Source organism: Lonchura striata, chromosome 25 (assembly GCF_050655825.1).
Source record: "Lonchura striata isolate lonStrDom1 chromosome 25, ASM5065582v1, whole genome shotgun sequence".
In the NCBI taxonomy this organism is placed as follows: domain Eukaryota; kingdom Metazoa; phylum Chordata; class Aves; order Passeriformes; family Estrildidae; genus Lonchura; species Lonchura striata.
This window is the reverse complement of record NC_140727.1, coordinates 1,413,538-1,437,500: the sequence shown is the minus strand read 5'-3', so window position 1 is coordinate 1,437,500 and position 23,963 is coordinate 1,413,538. Positions and strand designations below refer to the sequence as shown.

Genomic DNA, 23,963 nt, shown 5'->3' with positions numbered 1-23,963 from the left:
GAGCTGTCACCATGACCCCCCGATCCAGGGCACCCCACACCCCGGACCCCCTCCTCCACACTGTTCCCACCCACCAGGGCACCCCACACCCCGGGACCCTCTCCCCCAACTCTTGCCTTTCCCATGCAGAACCCACTGAAAATCCCAGTGGGGCACCTCATACCAGGTGAGGATTTTACAAAGGGTTGTGCTGGTGGAGAAAAGCCAGGGAGGAAAGTGCTGCTCCTTCAGGAGATGGTCAAAGCTGGGTCAGCCATGTCAGTCTGACACAGACACCCAGCAAAGCCTCCTCACACCCTCTCCTCCCCCTTCCAGCTCTAATTTTGGGTGCCTTGTGGTTTCGGCTGTCCCCACCCCAGCAGCACACACAGAGGTGGCTGTGCTGGGGCTGAACTGCTGCCAGATCCCCGGCACACCCCACCCAACATCCTGGCACTGGCTTCCCTGCTCCACAGCATCCTCCACCCGCTCTGCTCTGCTCTGGGAGCTCCTGACACTCACTGGTGACACTGGCCGCCCCTGCAGCCCCCAGCAGGGCTTGAGCTGGAGCCTCCCCAGACCAGAGCTGGGAATGGGCAGGTCTGACAGCCCAGCACGGGAAAGGGCACGTAACTCTGGCCAGGGGGCAGCTCAGCACAACTGCACAGCCCGAGACCCAGGCAGTGCCCCCCCAACTAACAGCGAGTCCTGAGAGGAACAAGTGGCAGCGCTCCGGGCTGGGAGTTTGCTCAGGGCACCCCTGCACCACCCACCAATGATCACCTCTGCAGCACCACAGAATCACTGAGTTATTTAGGCTGGAAAGGCTCTCCAACACCACCCAATCGCTCCCCCAGCACTGCCAAGGCCACCACTAACCCATGTCCCCAAGTGTCACAGTCACATGTCCGTTAAGCCCCTCCAGGCATGGTGACACCACCACTGCCCCAGGCAGGCTGTTCCAAAGCCTGAACACCTTTTCCACACAGAAATTTTCCCTAATATCCCACCTAAAGCTCCCCTGGCACAACCTGGGGCCGTTTCTTCTTGTCCTGCCCTTTTGTTCCCTGGGAGCAGAGCCCAACTCCCCCTGGCTGTCCCCTCCTCTCAGGGAGTTGTGGAGTGACAAAGCCCCCCCCGAGCCTCCTTTTCTCCAGGCTGAGCCACCTCAGCTCCTTGTGCTCCAGACCCTTCACAAATCAAGACAATTCCTATCCAATTAACAGGGCAGCTCTGGCAGAACTGCCAGGTTCAGAGTTTGCACCCTACAGCGGTGCCCCTGAGGCTCAGCCCCACAGCAAACACCTGGGCAGGAACACCCATGGTCAGCTGTGAGGAAAAATAACTACAGAGAGCTGAAATTCAGGCCCCTCTGCTCTGAGCAGAGGCACAGGGCTCAATTAAAACCTATTTTGGGGAGTCTGGCTGTGCCCAGCCTGGCTGGCAAACCGCATGGTCACGCAGGGAGAGGAGCCTCATCACGCACAACCGGCAGCTTTGGGACTACACCTACTAATTAGGAGAGGGAGTATCCAACGTGCCAGTTCTGGGTTCTTCCAGACAAGCAGCTTTTTTACATTTTTGCAAACTTTTCTCTGAGCCAGAACAAGTTACACAGGCAACCAGCAAGCCCTCAAAGTCTTGGTGGAGGTCTGACAGGTGGGAGATGAACAACCCTTCTGCTTGGGCGAGTGCACTGTCACTATTGCCTCAGGCTGATTTCAATCCACCAGCCCAAATCAGATGTGTCTATGAGCAGGTTGGTTTGCATTCTTCCCAAACTTTTGGAGGGGCCTACGCTTGTTGTCATTATTACAACACCCCCTGAGCTCTGAGAGCCCGGGGATGGGTGCAGCTGTAATTAGCATCCACTTGCACGGTGCAAAGGGCTACACCAGCCCTCACGGCCCTCCTGGCTATGACAATGAGCTCTCACCACTTCCATAATGAGGCTCCCCCTGATTTTAGTCCTGTGGAACTCTTGCACTCAACCACATCTTGCAGTGGAGAGTTCCCCGAGCACCACTGCAGCTACTCAGGAGCACCGGGCACGTGCCTGCAGCAGCACGTTTCCCTCTGGTGACAACTGAGCCAGCTGAGAGCCCTGCCCTGCCCTGGCCATGTCCCACCTGTGTCACTGCCCTGGCCATGTCCCACGTGTGTCCCTGCCCTGCCCTGGCCATGTCCCACCTGTGTCACTGCCCTGGCCATGTCCCACGTGTGTCCCCGCCCTGCCCTGGCCATGTCTTACCTGTGTTGTACGCTGTGGGCATGGCCGAGAAGGGCAGCCCCTGTGTCAGCAAACTCGGAGTAGCCACGGAAACAACTGGTGTGGTCAGAGAGTGAGTTGCTTGAGAGACACCCAGCCGCTGTGTGTTTTGCTGTGGGAGCAAACAGGGAGGGAGTTAAAGCCCAGACTGATGAACTCAGTCGTTTCTGTGGGAGGTGGCTCCCCCCAGACCCCCTGGGCATGCACTGGAGCTGAGCATGGAGACGTGGGACAGGCAGGATTGATCCTCTGGCCATTCCACACTGCAGATGAGCAAAGTACAAACCACACCAGCTCCTGACACCCTGGACCTTGTGACACTCATCTGCAGGTCACAGCCTTGAGTCCCCCTCCTGCCCAGGGCTGGGCTGCAGCCACCAGCACCAGCCATGCCCCTGTGTGCACGAGGCCTCAGACAATTCCTCACTGCTTCCCAGAGGTTGCACGTGAGCCTTGCTGAGCTTCCAAGGAGTGACAAAGAGACCAAAGCAACCTAAGACTGGCCGAGGCAGCACAGAGCCTGCATCTCCTCCATGCAGCTCTGGTGGCCAAGAACAAGCCCGTGCCTCAAGGGAAGCTGAGGGTGCTAAGCACTGGCCTCAGGATTTGAAAGGCACTCTGGAATCCCTAAACTCGAAGTTCAGTGCCCAGCAGCCTGCTGGCTTGGTGTCCTCACAAGTTTTGGTGACTCAGGTATTAGCAGGTCCACTGGGGAAAAATTCTGCCCTTGGACAGGGGCACAGCAACCTCCCCCCATGGGTTTCCAGGCAGTTATGTGGGCAGATCTACAGGTCAGGTTCAGCCCTGTTTACAAGGCAGATAATCTGGGCTGTCTCTGCTGATCTGATTTAAATCAGACTCAAGAGGCTTGACTCTAATCCGAAGCACCCCAGCACACGTCACCCTGTGAAGACTGGGGCAGTGCCCAGCTTAAATCACGCCTGGCACGAGGCTGGCAGGGGCACAGTGAGCAGCCTTCCTGTGGGACTGAGGGCTCCCGGGGCCTTGCAGGGCTGGGCACAGACTCTGCAATGCTTCCCCACGGCCAGGGAGACTCTCCTGGGACAAGGCTGGAGGCTAAAACCCTGCCCTGGCCACCTGCAGAGGGTAACAGCACCTGGCTGTGCAGGATTTGCTCACCCTGCGCCCACACAGTGCCCAGCCCCAGGTGCCTCCTGTGGCCTGGAGAAGGAGATTAGCAGGGCTCTGATTGCCAAAGCTGTGGGGGGCTGCAGGGGTGGGTTTTCCTGGCACACATCCTGCTGGCAGCCACCCTTGGCCGTGCCCGGGGTTAGGGACATGGCAAGGAATGTGCTCACGAAGGCACAGCCCCGTCCCTGCCTGCCTGCACGAGACCCTGAGCCAGCCCAGTGGGATGCAGCCCCACAGCCCCATCCCTTCTGCCCCTCTCTCCAGGGCTCTGTGGCTTCCCTGGGAGGGCACAGGACGAGCGTGGCCGTGCCACAGGGCTGGGCTGGTGGGACACCAGCTGGGCACGGTGTGCCACCCCCAGGAACCTCCTTGGTGCCACAAGGTGAGTGTGGGGAGGTCAGCCCCAGCTGTGCTGGGGAAAGCAGCCCGATTTTCACCACAATCCATGCAGGGAGGAGGTGTGCAAGCTGCCCCCCACATTGTGCCACTCACATCGTGCCCACAGACAACACTGCCATTCCAGCTGGAAACACACCATGCAGCATGCTCCCTGGGAAGGGATGCAGTGAATGGACCCTGCTGCCCCTGGAGTGTCAGCAGGGTGATGGGGGGACATCTCCCTGAACCCTCAGAGGGAGGAGAGAACGCTCAGAGCTGCAGGAGCAGCGCCGAGGTGGCAGGGCTGGGGCTGCGGGCACTGGGGACGCAGCAGAGGGATTCTGACTCATCTCACAGCTGCCTGGAAAGAGGTGGGAGCTGCCATTTGGAGAGAGGATCTGGTGTGTAGGTTGAGCAATATGGAGGGAGCAAATCTGGGGAGAAGGTTAGCAGAGCAGGGGGATCTGCACCAGGCAGGAGGGATCCGCAGGGACAGCACTCCGCAGTGCCCTTCCTGATCCAGCAGTGCCAAGGTCCCTGTCCCACCCTGCCCACATTCCACCACCCTCCACCCCACTGCTGCCACTTTGGCTGGGGTGAGGACGTTTTTCACTTCAGGTAAAAACCCACCAGGTTAATTCAGACCAGCAATTAAAACTGCAAATGCCACCCCAGTGGATTTTCATCTAATGCTCCTTCAGTGTGTATCCAGGGAATGCCCCGGGCAGAGGGATCAGGAAAGAGGAGATGGGGAGGTGGGGAGTGACTGCTCCCCCTCCACACATGGGGAAACTGAGGCACACAGATGCTGGAAGGGGGCCACTAAGCAAGAAGGGCTTGGGGACACGAAGAGCAGCAGAATTAATGTCTGCCAAAGCTCTGGCCCATCCTTGCCCTGGCCAAGAGTGTCTTGGTGCAGGCTGCCAGAGGGTTTGGCCTTCTCCTGTGTTTTTGGAGAGCTTCTCCCTGGCTGCGTGACCCGCATCCCGCAGCAGCTCTTGTCCTTCCCTTGCTGAGCTGACCTGTCGCCCATCTGCCTGCACCAGAATAGCAGCAGAGCGGAGTGAATCCTTGCCACAAACAAGGTGGCATTCACTTTGCTGGCAGGGAGAGGGAAAAAAGCCATAAAAATAACACAGCAAACTGCCCTGTGCACAAGGGGCGTTTAGGGAGGGTACTAGCCAGCCAGTGGATTTACACAGGCTTTAAATAATATCTTTAATATGGGAAGAGCCTGATTTACTCCCTGTCTCTCATGTGCTGGCAGTGGGCCAGGTCTCCCTGTGCTGTAGCTGTGGTGGCTCCAGCGAAGCCCCACGGGCAGGTTCAGGGCAGTGGCAGTGCCCAGCTCAGCTCCACAGTCCCCAAAGGGACCCTGGCTGACCTCCCCAGGGGGACCGACACAGCAATTTTGGCCTTGGTGGAGAAACAGGCACTTTGCAGCTCATGCCAGCTCCTCCTTTTCCACAGGGGAGCTCGGTTTTCCTAAAACCGTGTTTTTCTCGGGATTTATTTTCTGCAGCAGGATGGGACGTAACGCTGGTGCCCACATCCCGCTGCATGCCCAACACAGGGAGCCGGTGCCCACCCCTCTGCGTGCCCCACGCCTCGCCACGCCAGGGCAGGACCAGCCCACGTCCCAGCACACGCCATGCACACTCAGAGGGGAACTCACCAGAGCCAAGTGGTCCTCGGTCTGTCCGGGGAGTACAGGGAGAGAACCGAGAGGCACCGTTAACACCAGCACCCCAACCCCACCCGACTGCGCCCGCTGGCACCATGCCCTCGCTCCCACGGGGCACAAACAGAGAAGAGTGGTGCCCAAAACAGGGTTTGCACCAGCCATGGGGCACAAACAGAGAAGAGTGGTGCCCAAAACAGGGTTTGCACCAGCCATGGGGCACAAACAGAGAAGAGTGGTGCCCAAAACAGGGTTTGCACCAGCCATGGGGTACAAAAAGCCTCCTACAGTGTTTGCACCATGCATGGGGCACAAACAGGTCAGAGTGGTGCCTAAAACAGGGTTTGCCTTGTCCATGAGGCACAAACAGGTCCGAATGGTGCCTGACACAGGGTTTGCCCTGTCCATGGGGCACAACCAGGCCAGAGTGGTGCTTCCCACAGGGTTTGCACCATCCATGGGGCACAAACAGTCTCCTACAGCATTTGCACCGCCGAGGATGCTGCAGGCAGGAACCCAAGCCTTCCTCCTCGGATCTCCCCTCCAGGCCAGCTCCCACCACCACAGAGCGAGCTCCCCTGCGGCCTGCCCGCTGGCACAGGAGCCCTCCCGCCCGGCTGGCGCCCGGCAGGGCTGTGGCACTCACCAGGTGGTGCATCAGCCCCTTGCCGCTCTGCGAGGTGATGACACGCAGGTCCGGCTTGCGGCTGTTGGCGGCCAGCTGCGCGCCGTGCGCGGGCGGCGGCGGCGACTTGGCCGGGATGATCTTGCCCAGGCTGCTGCCGTTGGACACGGGAAGGAGACCCGGGGAGGCTCGGGCGCTGACGTAGCCGTTGCCTGCAGGAACACGGGTGGCAGAGAGGAAGGAGGTGAAGGCACGGCGAGGGTGGTGAACGCGCGGTGATGGCGAACACGGGGCAATGGTGATGAACACACTGCAGTGGTGAATGCACAGCTGTGGTAAACGTATGCACAGTGAGTGGTGCTGCACTGGGGCTCCCCGAGTGCTCCTTTGTGTGGGAGAGCAGCACTGCGTCCCCCCAGGCTCCCCAAAACCCCAGTGCACCCCGGCAGGTTCCTCCTGCGGGGTGAAGCCAGGACAGGCAGTAGCCCCGAGCCCACAGTGTTTAGGGCAGCTCCTCAACCTGCAGGGACTCCCCCTTGTTCCTGCAGTAACACCCAGCAGATCTCAGAGCCTGATGTGCAGCCAGGCTCGCTCCCCGCTTTGGCTGGGCACCGCAGCCCTGCCAAGATGGGTCATTACTGGCACATTCACTTTTAAGGTCTCTTCATGGTACTGGGGCAGTGAAAAGGGGCTGTGGCCGAGTGAAGACTCAGTTCACTGCTCCCACTGCCCCTTTGAAGATCTAAGGTTCCCTCCTTCTCCTCCTCCTGCTGCCCCACTTAAGGATTTTATGTGCAAAGAGAGGGAAAAAAAAAAAGAAGAAAGGAAAGGAAGAAAAAAAATTAAAAGGAAAAGATTTGATGAACATCAGGAAAGGAATAAATTGGATCAGATTACTGTTCTGATGAGGGCTGGTTTTTTTTTTCATGAATAGGCCCCAAAGATAGAAAGGCGTTCAGCAATCACCAGGATTCAGCCCTCATATTCATTGCACGTTAGACCGGGAAAAATAGGTCGCTGATTGCATTATTAATCACATCTACCATTGCGCTGCATCTGCATTTCAGCAGGCGGCTGGTGGCAGCGACGCCGCAGCCGCAGCGTGTGGGGGCTGAGCGCCAGCCCTGCCCCTCCGGAGCTGTCCCGGGCTGGACACAGCGGGCACGGGCTGGAACGGGCACAGGGGGTGTGACACTGCCCAGAGCCACAGCTCTGGTCCAGGGATGGCACCAGGGACGGGCTGGAACGGGCACAGGGGGTGGTGATGGTGCCCAGAGTTGCAGCTCTGGTCCAGGGATGGCACCAGGGACGGGCTGGAACGGGCACAGGGGGTGGTGACACTGCCCAGAGCCACAGCTCTGGTCCCAGAGATGGCACCAGGGACATGCTGGAACAGGCACAGGAGGTGGTGCTGCTGCCCAGAGCCACAGCTCTGGTCCAGAGATGGCACCAGGGATGGGCTGGAACAGGCACAGGAGGTGGTGCTGCTGCCCAGAGCCACAGCTCTGGTCCAGGGATGGCACCAGGGACGGGCTGGACCGGGCACAGGGGGTGGTGACACTGCCCAGAGCCACAGCTCTGGTCCAGAGATGGCACCAGGGGCAGGAGGTGTTGCCCCAGTGGGTGCCTGGGAGCTGCCATCAGTGACACCCACGGTGGCCGGGCTGCTGCAGGCTGGCAACTGTGGCATCCGTGTCCCTGATGGAGGGAGAGGAGCGGCCTTCCTGTCCCCAGTGAGGTGTCCTCCCAGTCCCAAATCACCGTGAGCAGCCATGCATAAGGCATGTGCCTGGTGCATCAGGCCCTGGCACCTCTGTGCACTGTGAACTGCTGGAATCCTGCTCACAGGGGCACTTTTAGATTTATTAACAAAGAAGGTGCAGAAATTCCTCAGGTGACCATGGCTACCTGCAGTGCTGGTGGCCATGGAAAAGCCAAAAGAAACGTTAAACCCCTTGATATTCTCCTTCCCAAGGCACCACCGGCATGGATGCACATGGGGCTCCCATGGTGACTCCCTGACTGAGGCACACCACGTTATCTCTGTGTCACCTGGGGTGTGGGTTGGGGTGGCTCCCTGTGCTGGAGAGGAGCTGGTTTGGGTTCCAGTGCTGCCACTCACCCCCAAAGATGGGTGGCCTTGGGCTGTCACTGCTGCTGTCATTGCCATGTCCACCCAGCATGGATCCGGCCAGCCCTGTGAGCCAGAGAGAGAAGGGCTACACTCCCACCAGGACTTCCCAACCAAGGGCCCCCACCACAAAAGGAGTCTAAAAGAGGAGCACTCTGGCCTGCCTTTGCACCACCCTAGTGTGAGTCTGAGCGGGGGCAGTCAGGGCTCAGCATCCCCCCACGGGCCAGGCGGGGCGGACGGGGTGCTGCATCCCGAGGGTGGCACATGCCACGGAGCGTGGGCAGGGTGCAGGGATACAGCGCCGTCACTGCAGGATCCGGCCAGAGGCACCCGCAGCTGATGACTCAGAGGCAGCAGGTGATCACTCAGTGCTGCAGAGACTGCAAGGGAGGAGAAGGAGGAGGAGGAGGAGGAGGAAGAACGTAGCAGGTATTTGAAAACTGCAAGCGCAGCGCCAGAGCCGAAGCCAGAGCCACAGTCCCCTCCCAGAGGCACGAGGGGAGCCCCGGGGAGGGCGGGGGTCTGGGGGCAGCAGGGGTCCGGGGCTGGCCACAGCCGGGCTGCCCCTGCTCCTCACACCCATTTCCTGCAGTGGCAGCAGGAACGCAGGGAATGCTTCGGTGACGTCAATGCTGACATTCACGGGCCCTGCCAAGCTCTGCGCCCGCCGTGGCTGCTCCCAACAGCTGACATGGGGGCGGCTGCGGGGGACGGGGCCGTGCAGCTCCCGGGGGCCGTGGCCCCTTCCCTCTGCCCTCGAGGATCAGCAAAGCTCTGTGCTGGGGGCTGTGAGAACCCCGGGAGACACCGGCCCACAAACCACCCTGGCAGGGTTTGCTCTGCCAAGAAATCCTGCCCAGCACAGGGACATGGCCATTCCTGGCAGTAGCCACAGTGTAGGGGATGGAGTTGGGTGACCACGGCGCTGCAGAACCACAACTGGACCAACCCCACCCAAAAACCAGTGGGACCTGGCTCCAGTTTGGTTTTAACTGGGGCAATGTGGAATTCCACATTCCTCCTCCGTGCTGTCGGCTGGACACCTCCTGCAAAAAGGCCCAGAAGGGGTGAGGAGCCAGGCTCAGGAGCAAGGCTGCCTTTGCCCTGGGATGGATGGCATCTATCCTGCCAAGCCTGGGACCACTGCCAAGCCCAGTGCCAACAGCAGCAGCTGCTTCCCAGCAGTACCCAGGGCCGTTGCTGGTTTTTGGGCTGTGCCTACACCAGCAGTGGCCCAACATCTTCAGCCTGCAGATGGCAGAGGCAGACGTGGGGATGGAGATACTGTCAGTGCATTTTGCAGCTAAGGAGCTGAGCCATGAGGCCTGAGCCTCATTAGCACTGAGGCTCTCACAGTGGAAAAGGCTCTTAATGAGCTTTTTTTCCTTGCAGTAAAGTTTCTTTATAGGGCCCAAGCACGAGGAGGAACTGGGTGTTAACTGATCACCCGAGGGAGGTGGAGAATTGGCTGCAGCACCAGGAGCTGAAACCAGAGCTACCCAAATCCCAGTCTCCGGGAGTCACCTCCCTGCTCTCCAGCTCTCCCCAGAATCCTGGGTAGATGGAGAGTCCTTGGTCACTGGGGTCTCCACTGAAAGTAGCTCCCACAGCAAAGGCACTGGCCTGGAGCTCCACATGCCAGCTCCTCCCACTGCCAAGAGCAGCAAAATCCTCCCCAGGGCTTCCCTATGGACCAGCAGGGCCCAACAGCAAAGCAAAACCCCATGGGACATGTGGGGAAACTGAGGGCAGGAGTGTCACATGGAGCCAGGGGCACTGGGCTGAAAGGCTCCTTACTCACCCACGGGGCTGGGGCAGGCTCCGTTCGTGTTGTTCAGGTCTCCCCCAAGCATCGCCCCTGGAAAGCAAGAGCAGAGCTGGGATCAGCATCAGAGCAGGAACTGGGTGAACATCCTGCTTTTTGGGGAGCAGGGGGCACGGTGGAAGAAGGCAGAGGAAAAAAAAGCGGGACTGCCTTCCTGGGAAGAAAGTCCTGGGCAAAATGAGCAACATTCCTGGTGATCAGGTTGGGAAACGTTATCCAGGCAGATCCGTTTCCTTTGGGAAGGAGCCAGGTGCACAGGAGCCTGTTCCAAAGGAGGCAGCTTGGAAAACACTGCAGCTATTTTATTCCAAGCCCCCCTTTGGGGGACACGGAGCTGGTGCTGCTGGGGGAGAGAGAGCCCCAGCAGCATGACAGGAAACAAAATCCCCCCTGTAATGCTCACACCGAGTGGAAACCATCCCACACTGCCAGGATGCCACAGCGATCCCGACTCCCGTGGTCCCCACACTCCAGCAAAGCGCTGATGCTCCCCACCAGGCTGGGAGAAACTAGACCTTTTTATTCCCAAAAACCAGAACGTTTTGCCTCGCCTGGAAGAAGACTTGATCTTTCTTCTGCCTTGTTATGAAGTTATTTCTGAAAGCCACCTATTCCCCAGCCGGGGCTGCCTGACCACGCCGCGGGCGGCGACTGCAGCCAAGAGCCGGCGCGGAGGCTCCGGAGCTGCGACCGCAGTCAACCCGGAGCCCTGGCTGGCCAACAAGGGGCTCTCGGTGCCAAACCCCACCTCTAAGCCCTGCCCAGCCCTTCTCAACCCAGATGGGGAAACCTGAGACACGAATCTTTATCCAGTGGCTCTTGGCTTTGGGCTTGCAGCGAGCCCCTGAAGGCTGGAGGAGGGTGGGAGGGCTGAGCCGTGCAGGGAAGCACAGTTGCTCCCCATATGGGAGCAGGATTGGTCCCAAAAAATGGTACAGTCTGAGAAAGGGTGAAATGACTCACTAGATGTGACGAATGTGACACTGCAGCACCCTGCTCAAGGGATGGGGATGCAAAGCCAGAGGTCTCTGTGCCTCCGAAGCCCCAGAGAAGGGACTCCACCAGGGTTTTGTGGCTGTGCCCTGCTGTGGGACTCCACGTGCACCACAATGCTGCCGAAGAGGGCCCACCTCCTTGGGTGAGTGATGCCAACCCCACCCCAGCCCCTACACCCCCCTTGGCTGCCCTTCTCCCACACCATCCCCGAGCCAGCAGCACCAGGCACCGTCAAGGTACCCACCCAGCGCACGCTGTGCATTTGCTTTGGAAACAACACAACCAGCTCTGGTGCAATGCTAAAAAAAAATTTAGGGAAAAAAAAAAAGAGTTTTTTTAACATGCAAGGCCCTGGCTCCTATAAACAGGGTTTCTTCCGTGTCCCAGGCAGCGAGCGAATGAGACACAGATGGCTGGACTTGGAACACCTCTGCGCTCACAACCGCAAAATGATCCCCCTCAAACGAGCGGGAGTGAGCTGGAAGCAGCGAGCCCCCAGAGGGGTCTGCTTTACCAGGAAGCCTCTTCTGCGCTCAGCTGAGGGGCCTGCGAGAGGGCAGGAGATCCCTGCAGCTGCAGCGATGGCTGCCTGTGCCCGAGGAGGGCTCTGCCATCCTGCCTGCAGTGAGATGCTGCTCCCTGGGACCAGTCTAGGGCAGAATGACCCCTCTCCTGCAGGTCTGGGGCCTCATCCCAATACTCTGAGGCACCTTGGTGAGAGCAGTAAGCAAGCAAGCTGTGTCTGAACCACAGCTCCTGCTGCATCCCAGCCAGGCCATTCCTCCTGCTCACACAACCTGCTTCCGGAAGCACCTCCCAAATCCATCCAAATCTCTCCAAATCTGGAGCAATCTCTCCAAATCCATCCTCTTTGCAAAGCTCCCTGGAGCTCTCAAAGCCCCAGGGGCCACAGCTGAGGACCCAGACGTCCGGGTGGTGACTGGCACCAGCTCTGCCATTTGCAGCCCGGGTGACTTTTACAGACCATCTGTGCCATCCAAAATAGCAGAAATATTATTATTTATGATCATACTATGGGAGAGCCGGGCCGTGGTCACACGTCATCCCTGTCCCCCCTGCCACTGCAGGGGACGTGGGTGACAAGTCCTCTCCCCCACCCTGTCCTGTGCCACCCATCGCCGGTCCCTGCTGGAAATGGCTGCTCCTCAGATCTGTCAGCAGAGCCACATGAGTAATCGCCCACAGCCAAGTGCAACCAGCATGGCCCGACTGAGAACAGCCCTTTTTAGGCAGCCAGACCCATGTCACCGCAGTGCCACCGGCGAGCAGGATGCCAGCACCACCCCCGAGCCCGGGAGAGGCGCCAGGTGACTCATCCTGCACTGCCCAACCCAAAACAGATCCCTGCAGGGATCCAGCTCTCAAAGAGACCCAGGTAAGGTGCGGAGGCAGCCCTCAGCTTGGGGTCACGGCACAAACAGGGCATCAACGGCTGGCAGGAGCACACAGAGGGGCAACAACCCTTCCAGGCTGCTTCTGCCACCCACACTGCTAGAATGTGGACTCCTCCTGGACAGGGGATGGAAGCAGCAGGGCTGTCCCCTCCTGCGGGGATGCCCCACGCTCGGTGCTGCAAGCCCAGCCAGGCAGGAGGGGTGAGGTGAGGGTGCGAGTGAGGCTCACCTGCACTGGCTGGCCGCTGTGGCAGCCCTGGGGACACCGTGTTCCTCTGCAGGGCCGGCTGCTGCGGCGACAGGAGCCGGGGGTCTGTCAGCGAGGAGGTCACCAGGGACTGGGTCACCAGCGAGCTGCCCGGGTTGCTGAACTGCAGCGTGTTCTGGTTGGTCACCGGCACCGTCACGGGCATGGCGAAGTTCGGAGCGGGCACTGTGGACTGAACAGAGGGCAGGGGTAAAGGGGAGCCGAGTTCCTGCAGCACAGCACAGCTGCTGACCAAGGGGAGACAGTCAGGCTCCTCAAACCTCCACTGCTGACCTGCAGTGCTGTGCTCAAACCCACACTGGCACCTTGCAGGGGATGCACCAGAGCCCAGTTCCCCACCAGGGAACACCAGGAAGAGCAATGGGCCATCCTCTCGGACACACCCGAGCTCTGCAAACAACTGTTTTGGCCTCCTTTTCAGGCTGTATTTATTTACCCCCTTTGCTTTCAGGGCAGGCATGAAGGAGAGCCTGGGAGCAGCCCTCAGCATGAAGGTGGGCACCAGCCTGGTGGTCTGCCCCCACCAGCACCGACAGCAGCCAAGCTTGGCACTGCCCTTCACCCCAGGCAGGATTCCATGAGGTCGTTCTTCAGCCAGCAGGAATCCAGCAGTGGATCCCCATTCTGGGCTGGCACTGGGAAAGACTAGTTTTGCTCCACAGAGCCCCTGGGTGACTCTGGGATCCATCCTGTCTCCTCTGGGAGCTGCTGGGAAGGACGAGCTGACCCCAGGGATGCAGGAGCATCACTGAAGCCCTATCCTTGGCTGCAGGTTGAGGACCAGCTTCACCTACCAGCGTCCCGTGGGAGCCAGACCCGCTGCGATTATCCCAGCCGTTTATGTCACTGATTTGCTCTTCGTTAACAGGAGCTGGCACCTGCTTAGAGGCTTTAGCACGGGCTTTGCTTAAGTCCCACTTTAATTTGCTCTGGGATGGAGAGGGAGAGTTGCCCAGCTCTGAATGGGACCATCACGGGGCCAGAGGTGGGACCCCACAAGCTGCACCAGCGAGGGAAGAGGGAGCCGAGGTCTCCCCACTGCAGCTGGTGCATGTCCCCGCTGCCCTGCAGCCCTCTCTCCTCCAAAAATCTGCTCCTGTATAGGTCCTGCTCCTTAGGTGAGAGGGGGATGGCAGGGAGGAGTAGGACAGTGCTCACCCACGCCTCACTGCCAGGAGCTCTCCCCACCTGCCTCCCAAGGGCATCCTGTCCTCCAGAGCTGTCCCACGGCCGCAGCCAGGCCGCGAGGCCGTGGCACCGCTCCTGGGGCTGCCACTCGCAGGGACGGCCGCAGCAGCTCCTACAGCGCCAGGGAGAGCTGGAACACAGAGCCCTGCCTCTGCTCAGCCCGGGAGCTCATCCTGCACGGCAGCAGAATCACAGGAGGAGGAGGAGGAGGAGGAGGAGGAGGAGGAGGAGGAAGGTTTCTTGGGCGTTGCACGAACGCCGGAGCAGCGTTGTGTAATACATCACTGCCAACGCGCCCATGTGCGCGCGGCGTTCCCAGGGAGGGAGAGAAGAGCTGAAGCTCCTCCACGCCATGGCACGAGCAGCGCCGTGGCAGAGCTGTGAGCTGGATACACCAGCCCAGCAGCCGATGTTTGCCTCAATCCAGCTGCACCCCCTGCCCCTGCAGGCAGGCAGCAGGCAGGCTGCCACCACCCCGGCACACCCGGGACACCCAGCCCCAGAGAGGGCACGATGGCGCTCTGCACATCGCTCCAAAGTCTGGGGGAGAAGATGCACACATCAGCCAAAATCCACGATTTCTGCTCTTGTTAGAAGTGAGGGCAAACACCAGAGGCAGCAGCCCCACCGAGGTCCCTCGTTAGCAGACGCGGCTGTCGTTAAGCTGCCCCGGCCACGCCGCTGGGTTAGTTCTTGTCACACACAAAACCAACCCAGCGTTAAAATGGAAAAGCGTCTTCTTCAACCACACACGCTCCACCTGCACTGCTCGGCCCCTCGCTGCCAGGGAGGTTTAGTGGGGGAGCCAGATGCTGTGCCCTGATGAGGAGCCACCCGGCACTTGAATGTCACCTGCTGAAAGGACTTCTGGGCACAGACTGTCCCTTTGGGCTGGCATGTCTGGATGATGGGGGCCTACTCGGGGCCCTCCCTTCGCAGCAGACACATTCTGATGCTGAGCGGTCCCTGCTCACGAGGATGTTCTGCTCTAAGGACAAAGCTCAGGTGGCTTTTCAGCCTATTTTCCATCAGTGGCAGGGCTTGTGCCAGGTGGTGGTGGGGGTGCATGTCCTGCTGGGGCTCTACTCCCACCTCACACACCCTGGTAGGGTGGGAACCTGCACCCCCCTAGTGAAGCCAGGGAGGCTGAGGTAGATCCATGTCCTGACAGAGCTAATCCTGCCCTGAACCCCCCTCATGGGGCTGAGCTCATCGTCACAGCACAGCTACGAGAGATCATCACCACCTGCACCTCACTTTTCTCCACCTCCTCAGCCCTCCCAGGTCTCAGGGCAGCCTCTCCACCCACTCCACCCTGAGATCTAGGGGATCAAAACGCAGATTTTGGGATCCTTGCGAGGCTCGTGGAGCAACATAGCGCTGAGTCAGCAAAACAAAACCTGGGGATTTCACAAGGCCCAGTTCTCGACAAAAGCCAGAATTTTAACTTGTGGGGGCTTGCAAGGCACAGAAGGGCAGATTATTTTGGGTGGGGCTGTGTGTGTCATTTTTGCTGTGCTGCATCCACCCCTGGACAGGAGCCTCCCCCTGCTCCCGCAGCATTAATTATCACAGCAGCAACTCGGGGCTAATCCCCTGAAGAGCCCTTGCCTGCATCAATAGTCTCTGCTCCCTTGAACTAACAACTAATTTGAAATGTGTCCCCCTCCTCCTCCCGTCTCCTGACACAAATCCCTTTCAGCACTGTCCTGATGCCACCCCAGTGCCAGTGACAGCTCTGGGATCACAGGCTAAAACCTCCCTGGATTTCTGCCACAGCCACCAGCTGCCCTGAGGGCTCGGTGGATTTGGGGGGAATTAATGTGGAATAGCCCAAACCAAGCTGAGCTTTGCAAGGATGTGAGAGGTCGGCACCCGCCACCAGCTCACATGAACACTGGGATCTTAACCCAGACAAAAATCTCGTTTTTTGAGGAAAAGAGGGTGAAAAAGGAGTCCCTAATCCAGTACTTGCAGTAGAGGAGACAAGCAATACCTTCCTGCACTGCCTGGCCAGAGCCAAGGAGGGTCAGGAATAGTAGGAATGATCTTTCCAAGGATGGGCAACAGGAAGGGTGCTCAAGAGCCAGGTGCATTCAGGGCTGCAGGGGCTGCTGGCATCGGCTCCCAAGGCATGGCACGGCTCCAAAGCAAAGCCATGCAAAAATCCACCCCCCCATCACCTGGAGGCACCGGGGAGGGGACCAGGGGGGCTGCAGGCCACCAGCTACTCACTGCGAGCCGGTAACTCTGCATCATTTTATCAAACTCCTCATCAATCTTTTTATATTTCTCTTCCGTCTGCGGGGTCAGCGCAAACACTTCGTCCCCTTCCGGGCTCTCGCACTCCCTGTGCTTCTTGTTCAGCGCCTGTTACGTGTGGGGGGACACGGGGGTGTCGGGGAGGGGGCGGGGGACGAGGTTGAGGGGAAGTCGAACAGAAGAGAAACAAAACAGAAAAGAACATATAATGAAGGTTTTCCAGGCACGGGCAGGTACTTACACCGTATCGCTTGAACAGGATATCCAGATCCTCGCTGCCTTTGCGGTATTTATCCTCCATCAAGGGGCTCTGGTCTATGGAGTCGTCGCCGTCGGGCTCTGGGCTGTCACAGCCGTTAAAACCTTTCTTTCTTAACGTCTGCAAACACAACCGGAACAGTCTGAGATGGGGCACTGGAGGTGGGGAGCACGGGCAGGTCCCCCCAAAACATCCCCTGGCCTGCACAGGCCAGGACGTGCCCCTGTACAGATCAGCAGCATCGCCCCGAGATGATAACCCCACGTCGCTGGCCTCAATGGGCTTAAAAAGTCAGGATACAGCCCCCGGGTTTGACGCCAGGGTGTCTCTAATTTAGGAATTACAGCATGGGGAGCAATAGAGAGAAACTTCCTTGTTTTCAAAGGTTCTGTTTACACCAGGACTGAATTTGGCCCTGCGTGAACTCGGCATCTTCATCACTTTCAGGTGCCACAACATCAGGAAGGGGAAAAAAACCTTCATGCTCTTTGCTGTCCTGCAAAAAACAGGGAAAACCCGCTTACAAATAGCCAAATAGGAAAATAAACCCCAAAATTACAGGCAAATTGTCAAACTTGTCAGAATTTCCTAACAAAACCAGCCAAGTGGCATTTGCCAAATGCGAAGGTGCCACGGGAAGAGCATCACACGGCAGGGAAGGTGGCACAGCGACTGCTGCAGGCCCTGCTGGGGGTGACACCGGGGGTGACGGTGCCAACACCGGGCAGCAAACCCCACACCAAGACCAGGCTCACAAGCAGGAAAGGTCCTGCACTGGTATGTCAAGGTGATGAGGTGAGACAGCCACTCCTCAACAGGAGGGGCCCGGTGACCGCAGGGCACAGTGACACCCCAAAGTCCCTCTGTCATATTCAGCAGCCCAGTGAGATCCACTTTGAATCCCTCTATTTTCAACATACCAAAAGCAATTAGGCTTTATGACAGAACCAGCACTTGCCAGGTCTTTTTTTTTTTTTTTTTTTTAGGAGTCAAAGATACAGAATTTCCTGGAAGTCTTGATCCCTTTTCATGCCAAATTCAGCAGGAGAGGGAAAAAAAAAAAAATTCTTGACAATTCTCTGCCTTCCTAAACAGCAACAAACATCCCCGTTCTGAGGCCGAAGTGTATTTGGGAGTGGCTCTTCGACTACCTGCGAGCTCCAGGAAGCACAGAGCCTCTGGGGGAAATGCTGCTGGAGTGAATAAAACCCAGGATGGCTCCAGAGGGGTTGGGAACACTGCTGGCAGGGTTTGCTCAGCACCACAGGTTGGGCTCAATGGATCCTTTTGCCAGGTAGCCACGGCCAAGCAAAGGGCACCACACCCGCCCCAGCTTGTTCTCCATCCAGCTGAAGCTTTTCACAATATTTTCCATTAAATTTACTCCTTCCTGGGCCTTCCCAGGCGCCACTTTCACCCTGGTTACTGGATTCTGTTGCAGAGGGGAAATGTCCTTGTTCACACTCCAACTCACTCCTGACCATGGTGGCATCTGGTGGTGTCACCAGTAATTCCTGATACCTAACAACTATTAACTAATTATCCAATAATAATTACGAATAATTCTTATACCTAATATTTACCTAATATTAATATTATACCTACTAATACTTAGTAATTCCTGGTGCTGCTGATTCCTGTGTTGAGTGTCTACAGAGCAGGGCACTGGGAATCAGTCACTGCCACAAACGGGAGATTCCCAGGCCTTTTTCTGCAGTTTCCCGAGGACTTTTCCCTATTATTTTTCTATTTTTGTACATGTCCTCGTTTGTTCTCAGAATGGCCCAAAAGAGGAAGAGGTGCTGCTGGTGGGGAAGGAACAGCTTTGCCTTTTTTTTTTTTTTTTTTTTTTGAAACTGCTTTTTGTGGACTTTTAAAACCTTTTGTTTCGCCGACGCAGCCGAAAGACGGAAAGTTGAGCTTTTCTCTAAAAAAAAAAAAAAAAAAAGTTTTTTTTCCTTTTTCTCCTTCAGAGGCAAAATGGAAAAAGTTGTTCCATGAGCAGTGAAGCAATGAAGCCGGGTTTCCTTCGGGCACTGGAGAGACTCTCTGGTGTCTAATATGGGCTGTGCCCACCTCGACACGATTCCCCTGGCAGGGACAGGAGCTGGACCTCTCATCTCTGCCCTCCCATCCCTGCCTGGGGATCAGCAAGGTAAATCCCTGGAAACTCCTCCTCTCCTCAAGCAACAGCTGTTGGCAGGGTCAGAGGCTGTGGGGATGGACAAGCCACTGCCATCCCCCAGGACCCTCAAAGGAGGGAACCTCACAACGGGATTTTTCAAGAGGTTTCAGCCAAGAAACAACATCCTTTCTAAAGCCTGCAGCCACGCTGCCACCAGGGAGGTTTTTAGGCAGCTCCCAGAGCCCTCAGCTTTGCCCATATTTGAAACCTGAACCAAGCACAGGGACGAGCAAGGGGCTGTCACCACCAGGTTCAGCATTTTGCCATCTCTAAGTCCACCCAAAATCATCCTGGGGGTTGTTCCCTCAAGAAGCCTGTCAAGGAAAGCAGTGCAATGGGCTGGATGTGGCTCTGCTCACCCATACCCTGGACCAGCTCACAGCATCACCCCTTCATCTTCGCCCAGGTCTTTCTCTCTGGGCCTCACACATCTGGTGTCCCAGCTTCGCCTTGGTCTCTTTGCTCTCCCCAGCCACCAACTTTGTAAAATCAGTCATAACTGCACTGTCTGAGACCCACAGCTCCTTGCAAGGTGGGTGCTCAGCAGCTGAGCTGTGAGGGACAGCTGTGGTGTCACCATCCCATCCCTGCTCCTGCAGGAGACCCACCAGCAGCCCCAGGAAAAAATTCCTTCCCACAGGCAGCAGCGTAGCTGGGACTGTGACCCTGTGAGCTGGGACAGCAAACCTGTGAGCTGGGACAGCAAACCTGACCTGGGACTGCAAACCTGTGAGCTGGGACAGCAAACCTGACCTGGGACAGCAAAACCTGACCTGGGACAGCAAACCTGTGAGCTGGGACTGTGACCCTGACCTGGGACAGTGACCCTGACCCGGGACTGTGACCTGGGGCTGCACAGAGGCTGTGACACCCTGAGGAGCTGCAGGGAAGGGGATGGGGACGAGCTGCAGGGCTGGCAGGGCTGAGCACGGGGCTGATCCCAGCTCAGGGGACGGGAAGCACGGCGGCGGAGGGGCAGCAGGACACGAGCCAAGGCAGCGTGGCTTGCAGCAATCTGCTGCTCAACGAGAGCTCTGGGACAACAAAATGCCATTTCCAGCCATACGGGCGTTGGCTGCTGGTTCTTTCGGGTTTTTTAACCAAAAAAAATGTGTATCCCACATTTTTAGCTTTTTGTCAAGATGATGTAAAAGGAAAACAATTCTGCTGGAGCGGGAATCAAACCCAAAGATTCCTGTTTTCGGGATCTCTGCAAGGTCTTTTAGAAAAGAACTTTCCTTCTTATTTCTCCTCTTTCTTTTTGCCAGGCATAAAACAGAAGATGCAAAGAGGTTTTCAGGAAACCTTTCTGTCACTGGGCTGCAGCCAGCAGAACACAACCATTTTTCATATGGAACAGATTTAAAAGCAATTCCTTTACAGCAGAAAATTTAAAACCAGGGTGAGAACTTCCCATAGCAAAGCCCACTTCAGTCATCACCTGCCCCTCTCCCTGCCACGCTCAGGTCCCCCCACTCTATCAGGACCCACTGCACATCCTGCTTTTCCAGGCAATATTCTGACTGCCACAACTGCAGCTCACAGGGGAGCAGATTTCCAACCCGAAGAGGGTAAGAGAGCAGCAGGAAATGCAGAACATGTGAGAGGAAACGATGCTCAACCAGGATGCAGTTGACTTCCCTTAGAGGAGGGAGACTCAGCCACTCTGGGCTTTGGGGAAGTCTGGACGAGGATAAGGATGAGAATGAGGATGAAGACATTGACACTGGCAGCTGCCTCTGCATTTTGCCACCTCCCCAGCATCCTGCAGAACATCTGATTTAACACACCCTGGGGAATGACAACCCCGGGAAGGCGAGTTAGGGGAAAATCAGCCCCTCCAGGCCATTCAGCCAAGGGAAGGGCAGAAAGGGCTGTGTGCCTTTAACTGGCTGTGGAGCATCCTAGTGCCCAGCGAGCTCTGCCCTGTCCAGGTCCCTGATCAGGAGCTGGCACGTCAGCGGGGCTGGGAGGAAACGAGAAGCGACAGCGAGGAGCAAAGCCGGCGCGATCCCCGGCCGGGCGCACGTGGCGCCCAGCGTGCCCGGCTGGGGGCTCAGCTGGCCCCCGCCTGATTAAGGAAACCCCCCTCTCTGCATCAGAGAGATTTGCTCAGACTTAAAAGCCTGCAATCACCAGGACTTTGCCAGGCACGGAGAAGCTGCGGGGGTTGTGTGGCTGAATCCCGCTCCTGAGAGCCACTGCTGAAACACAGGGGGGGTCCTTCCAGGGAATGGTCCCCAAAAAGCAGCTGGGGTGTGGAACCCCTCCTGAGCTAGGGCTGTGTATGCTCAGCATGGAGCAGCTCTGCTCTCACTAAATATGCAGGGGATAAACCCCTCAGGGACATTCCCGTGCAGCATGGAATGTGGGGTGCCCTCAGTCCCACGCTCAGGTCCACCTCTCCAGGACCAAAAACCAGGAGATCTCATGTTTGCTGTCATTTTAAACAGAGCAACTCATCCTGCCTTGAGCTGTGGTACCAGTGCTGTTTGGCCCAGGAGCCCCGAGCCTGGCAGTGCTTGGCTTAGCCCTCCAGAGCCGCTGCTTGCTCCCCTTCCACCACAAAAACAAAATCCAGAGACTTCTGCCTCAATTCCTCCAGGTCCTGGCTGCTCCTCATCCTTCCTGAGGTGCTGCCAGAGCCACTCAGAGCCGAAGCCCTCAGCAGGAAAGGCAGGCAGACATCACAGTGAAGGTGGCTTGATGCAGCTGCCCCTTGAAATCCACTTAAAATCACATTTGGTGGCAAACTCCCAGCCTGGGTTTTCGCAGTCCCTAAATGCTCAATGTGGGGAAGCTTCCAGAATGAGAAGACACTTTTTGTGAGTCAAGTTCAACTGGGAGCCACCAAGAAACAGGAGATAAATTGGATTTGTGTGCAGTGGGGACACGGTTGGGCTGTTGGAACCTGACCTGGGCGAGGGGAAACAGAAATCAGCACAAGAGCAGGAATGGTGTCCTGGGGGCATGGATTCAGGAAACAGTAAAAATCCTAGAGCAGCCCCAACCCTGCTCCCAGACTAGACAAGGATGAGGAGGGAAGCTTGAGCAGCCTCCAAACCTGCCTGCACCCCAGCAGGTTTTGCTCCATGACAGCTCTGCCAGCAAGCCCTGCTGAGCCCGGCGTGTTTGGGCTCTTTTTCTTGCCATCCACCAATATCCTTCCGCTCCCGATGTTCCTCTCCTCGGCTTTGGATGCGGATCCAGCTTTTCATGTGGTGCAAACACAGCGTTTCTTTGGGTGCCAAGGACTGTGTGTAACTTGTCGGCTTGGGAGTGTTTGCATCTTGGACCATAAGGGAACAGAGAACGCTGCCCAAAATGTTTATGGTATTTTTAGGCCAAGACAAATCTGTTCGATGCTGCGAGCGCAGGCTGAGCATCCCGGAGAGGCTGCGGCAGGGAGCCGCCGGCATCTGCACAGCAAAGGGGCATGACCTGGCTCCAACTGGCCAAAAAAGACATTTTGGAACCATTTTCAAGGCCCCCTACACAACTGTGCTGTGGCAGAAGAGCCTCCAAAGCCCAGCAAAGGAAGGCGGATGCTGGGAGATGCTTGGCTTAGCCGTGGGGTGAAAACCTCATGTCCAAGTCTCTCAAAAAGACACATTTTACAGAGCATAAAAAAGGAAAAAGAAAGCAAGATTTTGGAGGGCAGGGGCAGCCTGAGTTTTTTTCCTTCTTCATGAAATCAAAGCCTGAGCAGACTGGCCAAGGGGCACCAAAGGAATTCAAAGGCTGAAGCAGAAGCCCAATTCCTCCAGCAGTGCAGGCCGTGCTGCTCCACTCTGCCACCAGTGGCTCTGAGGGCATTAATTGATGCCCACAATGCCACTAATGACAAAGCCAAGCCCTTCATTTGCCTGTCTGTGCAGGTTTAATGGCAGCTGCCCCCATGCTGAGGACCCTGCAGCTCCATCTGCATAGCCACTGCCGAGAGGATGTGACCAATGACCAAGGCACTGCTGGCACTGTCCTGAGAGCCAAATGTGCCCCGTGCTCCAGCCCAGCAATGCTCAGCCAGCACCAGGGACAAGGACAAAGCTGTGCAGAGGGCCAGTGTGGCGGCAGCACCAGCACAAGGCAGCTGAGCACCTCCTGCAATGCCAGCAGGCTGGAGGAGAGCAGCTTTGAAGTGAGCACAGTTTGGGCATGGTGCTGGGGATGGGTCAGACTGAGTGTGGCTGGGCCATCCCTGGAGACCCACAAAACACAGCCAGACAAGCCTTGAGCAAACCCACCAACCCATGAGCTTGGCCATGCTTTGAGCAGGCACTGGACCATCCCACCTGGTCCATCTCACCTGAATTCCCCTGCAATTTGGGCACTGGAGCCTTCCCACAACTCTGCTGTGCCTGTCTGAATATCAGGTGGGGGCAATGTGACCAGCTGTACTCCAGAACAATGCCACCAGCTGCACCAGGCACTCCAGCAGGAGCTGCCTCCAAATCCACCTTGTGTTTTGCCTGGATTCCACAGCAGGGTCCCACAGAGCAAACCTGCACCTCAAGTTTCAAAGCAGCAGGTCAACACACAACTGGAGACAGCTTCAACTCTACTACCCAGAACGGAGCATTTCTGTAGGCTGAACCAAAACCACACAAAATCCATCTGGCACTGAGTGTGGGAGATCTGCTTGCTCCATCCCCACCCTGCAACAACCTCCTGCACCCAGTGTGGCACCAGACTCGGGCCTGGCTCTGCCACCGTGGCGAAGCTGGGGAGCCTCACCTCGATGATGTCTGCGTTGGTCCGGCTCTCGTGGGGCTCGTTGTACTCGGTGTACTTGAGCAGCACCTTGTCCATGTCGGTGCTGGCGTACTGGAACAGCTTGTTGGAGTGGTTGAAGATGATGAGGGCGATCTCGCAGTCGCACAGGACGCTCAGCTCGTAGGCTTTCTTCATCAAGCCAAACTTGCGCTTGGTGAAGGTCACCTGAAAGCAAGGACAGCCACGGTGAGAAGCCGTGCTGCCACACACCCAACAGCTCCCAGAGGAAAATGGAATGACCACTGGAGGAAGAGCAAAAGGAAGGGGAGTGCAGAAGGAATATTCTGTCTCAGTTTCCCCAACTGGACCCAACCCTGAGCTCTCCTCTCTCGCCTCCCTCTTCCGAACGGTTCATGTTGCTGCCTATTTTGGGATCCTCCAAAGGCAGACACTTCACAAGCACAAAGATGATTATCAGCGTTGGAAATCACATATTGCCAAATCAAGAGAAAATAAATTTCAGCAAAATCCCCAGCAGAGCTGCCATCTGTCCGGGGGCTGCGGGTTTTTAAGTGGAATATTCAAGCGATCAGGATCTTGTCCTCGCTTGCTGCAGCTGCGCTGCGAGTGCCCA

The 23,963-nt window shown here is 57.3% G+C and overlaps 1 protein-coding gene and 1 long non-coding RNA gene across 13 annotated transcripts in view; both read right to left on the bottom strand.

Moving 5' to 3' along the window:
* Window positions 1-23,963, bottom strand: part of MEF2D (myocyte enhancer factor 2D) — a 77,917-nt gene that overhangs the window by 6,499 nt on the left and 47,455 nt on the right. For 4 of the 12 annotated variants that reach the window (XM_085560992.1, XM_085560991.1, XM_085560993.1 and 1 more), the window contains 9 exons: window positions 23,351-23,554; window positions 16,414-16,551; window positions 16,146-16,280; window positions 12,684-12,894; window positions 10,020-10,076; window positions 8,207-8,281; window positions 6,106-6,296; window positions 5,454-5,474; window positions 2,231-2,360 (listed from right to left, as the gene is read on the bottom strand). In XM_085560992.1, the coding sequence (XP_085417118.1) occupies window positions 2,231-2,360; window positions 5,454-5,474; window positions 6,106-6,296; window positions 8,207-8,281; window positions 10,020-10,076; window positions 12,684-12,894; window positions 16,146-16,280; window positions 16,414-16,551; window positions 23,351-23,554 (1,162 nt within the window). The remainder of the gene's footprint in view (window positions 1-2,230; window positions 2,361-5,453; window positions 5,475-6,105; window positions 6,297-8,206; window positions 8,282-10,019; window positions 10,077-12,683; window positions 12,895-16,145; window positions 16,281-16,413; window positions 16,552-23,350; window positions 23,555-23,963) is intronic. The other 8 variants (XM_085560995.1, XM_085560998.1, XM_085560996.1 and 5 more) reach the window with 8 other exon arrangements.
* LOC146765362 (uncharacterized) lies at window positions 18,362-23,344 on the bottom strand. The gene is made up of 2 exons (XR_014950128.1): window positions 19,385-23,344; window positions 18,362-19,343 (listed from the first exon to the last, which is right to left on the bottom strand). It is a non-coding gene; the product is annotated as an uncharacterized LOC146765362 (long non-coding RNA).